This window comes from Eucyclogobius newberryi, unplaced genomic scaffold (genome assembly GCF_026437365.1).
Source record: "Eucyclogobius newberryi isolate DKJ021-1_F unplaced genomic scaffold, fEucNew1.0.hap1 SCAF_1, whole genome shotgun sequence".
NCBI classification, from domain to species: Eukaryota; Metazoa; Chordata; class Actinopteri; order Gobiiformes; family Gobiidae; genus Eucyclogobius; species Eucyclogobius newberryi.
The window spans coordinates 53,699,780-53,710,742 of NW_027315723.1; the positions used below are offsets into that span (position 1 = coordinate 53,699,780).

At 47.9% G+C, this 10,963-nt stretch overlaps 1 protein-coding gene across 1 annotated transcript; it reads left to right on the top strand.

Annotated features, from left to right (window-relative positions):
• The first annotated feature begins 399 nt into the window (after positions 1 to 399).
• Positions 400 to 4,210, top strand: LOC140362663 (splicing factor U2AF 35 kDa subunit-like). The gene is made up of 8 exons (XM_072448816.1): positions 400 to 490; positions 1,128 to 1,215; positions 1,333 to 1,399; positions 2,358 to 2,407; positions 2,561 to 2,659; positions 2,741 to 2,874; positions 3,766 to 3,858; positions 3,945 to 4,210. The coding sequence occupies exons 1-8, from the start codon at positions 447 to 449 to the stop codon at positions 4,051 to 4,053; spliced, it is 684 nt and encodes a 227-aa protein (XP_072304917.1). The 5' UTR covers positions 400 to 446; the 3' UTR covers positions 4,054 to 4,210.
• The last annotated feature ends 6,753 nt before the right edge of the window (positions 4,211 to 10,963 follow it).

Genomic DNA, 10,963 nt, shown 5'->3' on the forward strand with positions numbered 1-10,963 from the left:
ATGTAAAGATTTGCAACATTAACATCACAAAAAATCTAAAATAGCCGATTTAATACCGATGCAGATTTTTGTTGATAAAGAGTGGATAAAGTTAGTGAATCTAGTTAGTGATGACCAGGTTCAACGTGTGCGAAATTTGGGTATTTCCTAACGTTATCATCACATAATATAATCTAAATAACATTTCTGCAATGTTCTGGCATATTTACTGTAACTTGTGCTCATGAATATACACTGTCTCTATCAAATACATACATTAAATAGTGATCAAGTTTTTCTTTGATTTGTTCAGCTCATTTATTATTGCCGTTTCATGTGAGAGATGGTTTTTAAGTTAAGCAGCAGCGCCCCCTCGTGGCGATGTCTGATGCAGAATAATGATGACGTACGCACGTCATGACGTAAGCACGCAGTGACGTACATTCTTACGTTCCGGCGAGCCGAAAATGGCGGAGTACCTGGCATCCATTTTCGGCACTGAGAAAGACAAGTAAGTGAATTGAACCTTTGATCATTGGAATGGATTCTCCAGCAGTTTGTGTTCAGAACGTTGACATTATTGTACACGTTTAAGCTCAGCGCGGTGTATTTACGGACTCGATGTGGCGCGAGATTCCTCAGTCAGAGCGTCCATGCTAATGCTAACGCTAACGCTAGCGCTTTGAATGAGGCTCTTCACAACATGAGGGTCACACACCTCACTCTCCCGCGCTGCCTGTGCAAACTAAACGTGTTTGACTCAATCCTGCTGCACTTCCTGCAGACTCCGGGCTCAGTGTGAGCTCAGTGTGTGCGGTTAGTCCTCAGTGTGTGGCACATGCACACACACTTGTCCATGTTTGGTTCCACCAGTGGAGAGCAGCACAAGCCTCTTTTGGAGGGAATGGCGAAGGCTAAACTTGTCATATGTCATTCGTGTTTACAAATGCAAACAGATCTTTATAACTCTTAAAATGCAGAAAGCCTGTAATATTAAACAGGGTACATATGAGACATGTCCATATGAGACATGTCCAGCTGGACTTAGATAAGATAAGATATTCCTTTATTGTCTTTTATAACCCTACTCTTTGTTATCTTCAGTTGTATGTGTCAACACAGATATTTATCCATCCATGTTTTTTTAGAGTCAATTGTTCCTTCTACTTCAAAATCGGAGCCTGCAGACATGGGGACCGCTGCTCGCGATTGCACAACAAACCAACTTTCAGCCAGGTTGGTATCTCCAGACACTTCTAAACACGTGTTTGTGCATTCACGTGTTTCATACATGGAATTATGATGTCCTGTATTTAATCATTGTGTACGTTTTTATCATTGTCATTTCTGCAGACGATCTTGATTCAGAACATCTACCGCAATCCCCAGAACAGTGCCCAGACGGCAGACGCCTCCCGCTGTAAGTCAACGTGCTGCTCTTTCTTCTGGTGCTTCCATTTGGTTCACTGGAGATATGTTATCTCTGTTGGATTCAGAGAAAAACAGCAATAAACAGTGTTCATGCTTCCAAAGCGTTTGTTCATCTGTGAAGGGCCCTTCATTAGTGCTGGTGGAAACCAGCACCTGTAGAGGAGTTAATGATTCTATATTCCTCCTTCTAAACAATATATAAATATACCGTAGAGCTTACTGCAGACAGGTAGGTCTTAAATATACTTGCGTATAAGTTTGTAACAAAGTTACAATCACGATAATCTGTTTATTTGAATATTTTAATCATCTTATTGTGAAGATTTTATTTGTAGATTCAATAAAAAATCCCATCCAAAAGCACATGAACATGTCAGCCACTCCAAACGTTTTCTTGTGTAGTTTGTCAGTCCAAATCTAATCATATTTTCCTCCCCAGCTCTAAGCATTAGTGGAATTTTGTCACAAAAGTTTACGTTTTGTATTTCAGACCATTCCCCTCTTGAACATTTACCTTCATTACCTTGAAATCTCTGCCCAGTCTGCCGATGGTTTACGCTGTAAGTCTTCCCTTTATCTGCAGGACCTTCTGGCACTGACTGCTCTTGATTTAAAATAACACATCCCAGTGGACTGGGCCTGATTTGGCTTAGGGCCTGATTTGGCTTAGGGCCTGATTTGGCTTAGGGCCTGATTTGGCTTAGGGCAGGATGCTCCACCTCATATTCTGGACGCAGTAACTGTCCACATGCTGTTTTGCATGTTTGGTTAAAGGCCGGTACACTGAAGTGAACCCTGTCACAGAACTGTAATGTCTTCTGATGACAGTTAGACAAAATGGCAGTATGTTTTGTTCCTGCAGATGGTCCGTGCTAAGCAGTTTGAATAAGCACTTTTAAACTAAGCTGCATCTTACTGCACGTCACTGAACTGTTGACATTTTGTAGGTGCCGTCAGCGATGTGGAAATGCAAGAGCATTACGACGAGTTCTTTGAGGTCAGTGGCCTTTTGTGTCCCTCATTTGAACATGTTATCTGCCCGTCAAGTGACGCAAGTCAAGGCTCATGTCAACATTGAGTTCAACAACTGAAGGTCTAAATGAAATGGATTAGATTGCTGTGGTTGATGCTGTTAAATGCTCCTAAACAGGAGGTGTTCACAGAAATGGAGGAGAAATATGGAGAGGTGGAGGAAATGAACGTCTGTGATAACCTCGGTGATCACCTTGTGGGCAATGTTTATGTGAAGGTAACTGTCTGTGTTTTTTTAAAGGATTCAATGTTCCTGAATGTGCCTCTAAACTTGAATGTCTTTGTTGCAAATGTGTAGTTTCGTCGTGAGGAAGATGCAGAGAAGGCGGTCATGGACCTGAACAACCGGTGGTTTAACGCTCAGCCCATCCACGCCGAGCTCTCTCCTGTCACTGACTTCAGAGAAGCCTGCTGTCGGCAGTACGAGATGGGGTCAGTGTCCACTTCCTGTTTGTGTTGGACAGATATGAACGCTCTGGTGGAGAGAGGTTCAGACACATCACATCCACTGTAGAGTTATAATCATGTGCTGAGTGTGTTAGCACCAGCCTCATCAACCCATCCATCATCCTGCCCCTGTTAGGGTGAGCCCTGCTCCTGTTAGGGTGAGGCCCTGCTCCTGTTAGGGTGAGCCCTGCTCCTGTTAGGGTGAGCCCTGCTCCTGTTAGGGTGAGGCCTGCTCCTGTTAGGGTGAGGCCCTGCTCCCGTTAGGGTGAGGCCCTGCTCCTGTTAGGGTGAGGCCCGCTCCTGTTAGGGTGAGGCCCTGCTCCCGTTAGGGTGAGCCCTGCTCCTGTTAGGGTGAGGCCCGCTCCTGTTAGGGTGAGGCCCTGCTCCCGTTAGGGTGAGGCCCTGCTCCCGTTAGGGTGAGGCCCGCTCCTGTTAGGGTGAGGCCCTGCTCCCGTTAGGGTGAGGCCCTGCTCCCGTTAGGGTGAGCCCTGCTCCTGTTAGGGTGAGGCCCGCTCCTGTTAGGGTGAGGCCCTGCTCCCGTTAGGGTGAGGCCCTGCTCCCGTTAGGGTGAGGCCCGCTCCCGTTAGGGTGAGGCCCTGCTCCCGTTAGGGTGAGGCCCTGCTCCCGTTAGGGTGAGGCCCTGCTCCCGTTAGGGTGAGGGGTGCTGTCCCTCACAACAATAGAGGGACAACAGGGACAGAGCCTTTTTACCTCTCGCATTTGATGCTTTTACTGGTAAATGATGAATGGTTTGTGTTGGTGCAAAGCACCCGTGGGTGCTGTTCCTTTGGTCAAAGCTGATCTTGTGACACTTTGTGCTTGTTTACTGTGAGCTTGAGTGGCAGGTTCTCTGAAGTGTGTGTTCTTGTTGGACAGAGAGTGCACTCGAGGCGGCTTCTGTAACTTCATGCATCTCAAACCCATTTCAAGGGAACTTCGCCGGGAGCTTTACGGACGCCGGAGGAAAAGGTACGAATGTGAAATGGCATTGAAAAGTGTCCCATTGAATAAAGCGTCCTCTGTCCTGTCCTCTGTCCCACCCTCTGTCCCACCAGGCACAGGTCTCGCTCTCGTTCTAGGGAGCGACGCTCCCGCTCCAGGGATCGGCGAAGGGACCGTGAGAAGCGAAGGTCGAGGGATCGGGAGCGTTCTGGAAGATTCTAAAGGAAGCATCCAAATCCAGCCCAATGATCCAGATCCAGATCGAGCTGTGACAAGTTATTTTCTTTTGTTGTGAATTGTTCAATGTTTTCCTTTTATTCCCTTTTTTAAAAAAAAGAGCTTGTGTCACTTTCTAAATAAAAACAGATTTGTAACTCTGCATTTTTATATTATTCATGGGCTAACCGTGTGTGTGTGTGTGTGTGTGTGTGTGTGTGTGTGTGTGTGTGTGTGTGTGTGTGTGTGTGTGTGTGTGTGTGTGTGTGTGTGTGTGTGTGTGTGTGTGTGTGTGTGTGTGTGTGTGTGTGTGTGTGTGTGTGTGTGTGTGTGTGTGTGTGTGTGTGTGTGTGTGTGTGTGTGTGTGTGTGTGTGTGTGTGTGTGTGTGTGTGTGTGTGTGTGTGTGTGTGTGTGTCTCTCTGTCTCTCTGTCTCTCTGTCTCTCTGTCTCTCTGTCTCTCTGTCTCTCTGTCTCTCTGTCTCTCTGTCTCTCTGTCTCTCTGTCTCTCTGTCTCTCTGTCTCTCTGTCTCCTTGAACCAACACCTTAACGTGGTGGAGGGGTTTGAGCGCCCGAATGATCCCGGGAGCTATGTTGTCGGGGGCTTTAAGCCCCTGGTCGGGTCTCCCAAGGCAAACAGGTCCTAGGTGACGGGTCAGACAAAGATCGGATCAGAAGCCTCTTATGATGACAGCAAGAACAAGGCCGTTTATGTCGCCCGGATCGGCGTCACCGGGGCCCCATCCTGGGATGGGTGCTCCATGGCGAGCGCCTGGTGGCCGGGTCTTACCCCACGGGGCCCGGCCGGGCACAGCCCGAAAGAGCGCCGTGGGGCCGCCACCCGCAGGAGGATCCATAAGGGGCCGGTGCAGAGAGATCTGGGCGGCAGTCGACGGCAGGGGCCTCGGCGACCAGATCTCCAGACACAGAGACTAACTCTGGGGACATGGAATGTCACCTCGCTGGGGGGAGGAGCCTGAGCTTGTGCGGGAGGTTGAGCGATACCGACTAGATATAGTCGGCCTCACCCCCACGCACAGTTTGGGCTCTGGAACCCATCTCCTCGAGAGGGGCTGGACGCTCCACTTCTCTGGTGTTGCCCGCGGGGAGAGGCGAGGCTGGTGTGGGCGGGGCTGGTGTGGGCTTGCTTATAGCCCCTCAGCTCAGCCGCCACGTGTTGGAGTTTACCCCGGTGAACGAGAGGGTCGCGTCCCTCCGCCTTCGGGTGGGGGACAGGTCTCTCACTGTTGTGGCGGCCTACGGGCCGAACAGCAGTGCAGAGTACCCGGACTTCTTGGAGTCCTTGGGAGGGGTACTGGACAGTGCACCGACCGGGGACTCCGTTGTTCTACTGGGGGATTTCAACGCCCACGTGGGCAATGACAGTGACACCTGGAGAGGGGTGATCGGGAAGAACGGCTTCCCCGATCTGAACCCGAGCGGTGTTCAGTTATTGGACTTCTGTGCTAGCCACGGATTGTCCATAATGAACACCATGTTCAAGCACAAGGTCCATCAGTGCACATGGCACCAGGACACCCTAGGCCGGAGGTCAATGATCGACTTTGTTGTCGTGTCATCAGACCTCCGGCCGCGTGTCTTGGACACTCGGGTGAAGAGAGGGGCGGAGCTGTCAACCGATCACCACCTGGTGGTGAGTTGGATCCGCTGGCGGAGGAGGAAGCCGGACAGACTTCGCAGACCCAAGCGCATTGTGAGGGTCTGTTGGGAACGTCTAGTGGAGCCCTCTGTCAGTAGGGTATTCAACTCGCACCTCCGGGAGAGCTTCTCCCATGTCCCGGGGGAGGTTGGGGACATTGAGTCCGAGTGGACCATGTTCTCCGCCTCCATTGTTGATGCGGCTGCTCGGAGCTGTGGTCGCAAGGTCTCCGGTGCCTGCCGTGGCAGCAACCCCCGAACCCGGTGGTGGACACCGGAAGTAAGGGATGCCGTCAGACTGAAGAAGGAGGCCTATCAGGCCACCCTGGCTTGTAGGTCTCCGGAGGTCATCGACAGGTATAGGCAGGCCAAGCGAGCCGCGGCTCGTGCTGTCGCAGAGGCAAAAACCCGGGCCTGGGAGGAGTTCGGGGAGGCCATGGAGGAGGACTATTGGTCGACACCAAAGAAATTCTGGCAAACCGTCCGGCGCCTCAGGAGGGGGAAGCAGTGCCTCACCAACACCGTTTACGGTGCGGGTGGAGGCCTGCTGACCTCGACTGGGGATGTCGTCGGACGGTGGAAGGAATACTCAAATCAAATCAATTTATTTTTGTAAGGCCCAAAATCACAACAACAGTTGCCTCTGAGGGCCACAGGGAGAAATTAATCAAGAATGTCTGTGGTGGCGATGAAGTCAGACAATGTCTGTGGTGGCGAGGGACGATGTCCCAGGGTCCTCTGTCCTTAGACTCTCCTTCTCGGCCAGGAAAAACTACAAAAAAAACCTCTTTGGGAAAAAAGCGTAGAAACCTGGAGGAGTTCCAGTGAAGGAGAGATCCGACTCTCACAGACGGACAGACGGACACAAGGAGACTGGAGCTGAACCCACTCTTCAGGCAGAAGAGGGACCGTCGGAGGCGAGCTGGACCCACTCTTCAGGCAGAAGAGGGACCGTCTGAGGCGAGCTGGACCCACTCTTCAGGCAGAAGAGGGACCGTCTGAGGCGAGCTGGACCCACTCTTCAGGCAGATGAGGGACCGACTGAGGCGAACTGGAGCCACTCTTCAGGCAGATGAGGGACCGTCCACACAGGGCAGGGACCACTTCACCAGGAGAGGGACATCTGGGTCCACAGGTCCTCAGGAGTGAGAGAAAGAAAAAGAAGGCGGTGAACAGTTTGCAAGTGGAATCAAAAAAATAAATATTGTTTGATAGCATAAGTAGTCAGAAGAAGAAGAGGACAGTGCTCAAGCTGTCATACTTCCCCCAGCATAGTTACTCCTAGGGCAGCGTAGCTGAAGCTGTGGGTTTATGTTTCTGTTCCTAACTACTCTGACCATAAGCGATTTCGAAGAGGAACGTTTTAAGCCTGGACTTAAATGAAGAGACTGTGTCAGCAGATTTAACATGGGTCGGGAGCTGATTCCATAACACAGGAGCTTGGTAGCTAAACGCTCTACCTCCTACAGTACTTTTAGAGACTCTTGGCACCACCAGAAGGCCAGCATTCTGAGAGCGAAGAGCTCTGTTTGGATGATATGGTTCTATAGCATCTTTGAGGTAGGATGGGGCCATGTCATTTATGGCTTTGTAGGTCAAGAGTAGAATTTTGAATTTGATTCTAGACTCGACGGGGAGCCAGTGAAGAGACTTCAGCACTGGCGTAATGTGATCTCTTCTTTTTGTTCCTGTTAGTAATCTTGCTGCTGCATTTTGAACCAGTTGAAAGCTTTTTATGGAGCTTTTAGGACACGCTGCAAGCAGGGAGTTACAGTAGTCTAATCTAGTCGTTACAAATGCATGGATAAGTTTTTCGGCATCACTTTTAGGCAGGATTCTTCTGATTTTGGCTCTTGTTGCGCAAATGGAAATAGGCTGTTTTACAAGCTTGATTTATATGAGCTTTAAATGAGAGCTCCTGGTCAAATAAGACTCCAAGGTTTCTTACAGTAGAACTGGAGGCTACACTGACATTGTCCAGTGTGACTATCTGCTCAGATAGAGCGTCTCGTAGATGCTTAGGACCAGCACAATGACCTCGGTTTTTTCAGGGTTAAGAAGCAGGTAGTTTAGTGTCATCCAGGTTTTTATCTCCTTCACACAAGTACTAAGTCTGTCTACTTGATCGCTCTGATCAGGTTTCATTGATAAATACAGCTGAGTGTCATCTGCATAGCAGTGGAAGTTAATGCCATGTGACCTGATCATGTGACCTAACGGCAGCATATAAAGAGTAAAGAGAATTGGACCGAGTACCGAACCCTGTGGCACACCGTAAATTACTTTAGAGCTTGGTGAGGAGCTCTGGTTTACATTAACAAATTGGTACCTATCAGATAGATAGGATTTAAACCAGCTGAGGGCTGTTCCTCCAACACCTACATCACATTCTAACCTCTGCAGTAGAATGTTGTGGTCAATGGTGTCAAACGCTGCGCTGAGGTCCAACAGAACCAGGATTGAGACCAGTCCATCGTCAGCGGCTAATAACAAATCATTTGTGACTTTAACTAGTGCAGTTTCAGTGCTGTGGTGGGCTCTGAACCCTGCTGTGGTGGGCTCTGAACCCTGACTGGAAAACTTCAAATAAGTTATTGTCCTGCAGGTGGCGACAAAGCTGTTTTACTACAACTTTTTCAAGGATTTTAGAGACGAAGGGAAGATTTGAAATAGGTCTGTAGTTTACCAATAGGTCGGGATCTAGATTAGGCTTTTTCAGAAGAGGTTTAATGACTGCATGTTTGAAGGACTGTGGAACATAGCCACTTTGGAGTGAAGTATTTATTATATTAAGAATAGGGTCTATAATTAGGGGGAGAATGTCTTTGAGGAGCTTGGAATGGGGTCTAGGACACAAGTTGAGCTTTTAGAGGACATAATGGCTGAAGTTATCTCTGCTTGATCAACAGCTGTGAACCTTTCTAGGTTTACAGGTGGATTTATATGGGACGTTAGATTTACAGCTTGGGCTAGTTCAGGGCTAATAGCGGGGGTAATTTCATCTAATTTATCTCTGATTGTTTTTATTTTATTGTTAAAAAATAGGAGGAAATCATCAGAGCTAAGTGTAGCTGGGATTGAGGGCTCTACTGCACTGTGACAGTTTGTTAGCCTAGCTACAGTGCTGAAAAGGAATTTAGTGTTACTTTTGTTGACTTCTATTAGATTTGAATAATATCTGGTTTGGGCCTTACGCAGAGCCTGCTTATAGGACAGCAGGCAACTTTTCCATGCTTTTAGGGATTCTTCGGTGTGAGAGCGACGAAATAATCCCTCTAACTTTCTAACTCTTTGTTTATGTGAACGCAGTTCTTGGTTGTACCATGGGGAGGCGCGCTTTGGCCTAATGACCTTCTGTTTTAACGGCGCGACAACGTCAAGAGCAGACTTCAGAGAATTAAGATAAGATAAGATAAGATATTCCTTTATTGTCCCACATGGGGAAATTTCATTGGTGCAACGCAGGTAGATACAGAGGTAGATCCAGAAGAACAGATCACTTATAGGAAGTCTGAAAAACACTTTCAGTAGAAGATCTCCTATAAATAAATAAAAACTCCCATAGACAAATAAATACATAAATACATAAATACCATTGCATGTGATCACAACAGTAATTGCACATGAATATGTGTCACGACAGCACATAGATTGCACATGAATCACAACAGTAATTGCACATATGACAGAATTGCACATCAGTATTAGGTTAGGTCAGTATTGCGACGGGATAACGTGACGATCTCCGGGTGAGACGACTGTTCTCCGCAGTTTCATGAGTTCCTCCTTTGTGGAAACGCGGTACGGCACCGGCCGGGGGGCGGGGCCGGAGCCGGGGGGCGGGGCCGGAGCCGGGGGGCGGGGCCGGAGCCGGGGGGCGGGGCCGGGGGACTCAGAGCCAAGACACATCGCAACGACACGACGAAAACACTCAATCCAGCTGAATAAAGTCAAAACAAGTTCATTTAAAGCGATTCCAGTGCGTGTCCCGATCGTTCGTGAAGTTCCTCTTTCATATAAACGTGTATATAAACGTGTACATAAACGTGTACCGACGACACGCCGTACTTTAGCGCGGCCGGAGGGCGCGGGGGGGCTGGTGGGCTCGCTCGGAGCTAGCTCACGTCACAACAACACAACGAACGCAACGAAAAACGCTCAAATCCAGCCGAAAAAAGTCAAAAACAGTTGAATTAAAAAACTATTCCAGCGCGTGTCCCTATCGTACAGTAAAATAGAAAAAATATACTAACAATATTTACAAAATATAGGAGATAAAGCACAATAAGTGTGAGAAAGAAGAGAGAGCGTTTACACCGGGCTGCCAGCTGTACCAGCGCCTTATGACGTATCAATCATAAGGTCATAATTCATGGTCAAGTCGACAAAATGATCACTTAAACTGGGACTAAAGCTGTTCTCAGCAGGATCACATGACGTGATCACATGACTTGATCACATGACATGATCACATGACATGATCACATGACACGATCACATGACACGATCACATGACACGATCACATGACGCGATCACATGACGCGATCACATGACGTGATCACATGACACGATCACATGACACGATCACATGACACGATCACATGACATGATCACATGACTTGATCACATGACACGATCACATGACATGATCACATGACCTGATCACATGACATGTCACTGAATATTGGCTCTATTATTTCTTTGAATTTTGAGATAGATTTTTCAGATATTGTCCTTTTCATTATAACTTTATTTTGTGGGACTGGATGATCTTTAAGAATAAACTGAAAGGTAATTATGAAATGATCTGACAATATAGGGTTTTGAGGGAGGACAATGAGGTCACTAATCTCTGTTCCATACGTTAGGACAAGATCCAGAGTGTTCTTATGAGTGTGAGTCGCTTTATTTACATTCTGAGTGAAACCAATGCTGTCTAACAAGGCGCTGAAGGCATTACTGAGAGAGTCATCACTCATGTTCACGTGGATATTAAAGTCTCCAACTATAACTATTTTATCCCAGGCTAGCACTAAGTTTGATATAAAGTCAGAAAACTCTGTTAAAAACTCTGAATAGGGACCAGGAGGTCGGTAGATAACTATGAACAAAACTCCTTTTAGGTTTTTCATATTTGGACATGTGATTGACAGCATAAGGCTTTCAAATGAGTGAAATGCATTGTTAGTTTTAGGGCTCATGAGTAGGCTTGAGTGGGAGATCACTGCCACACCACCACCTCGGCCTGTGCTCCTGG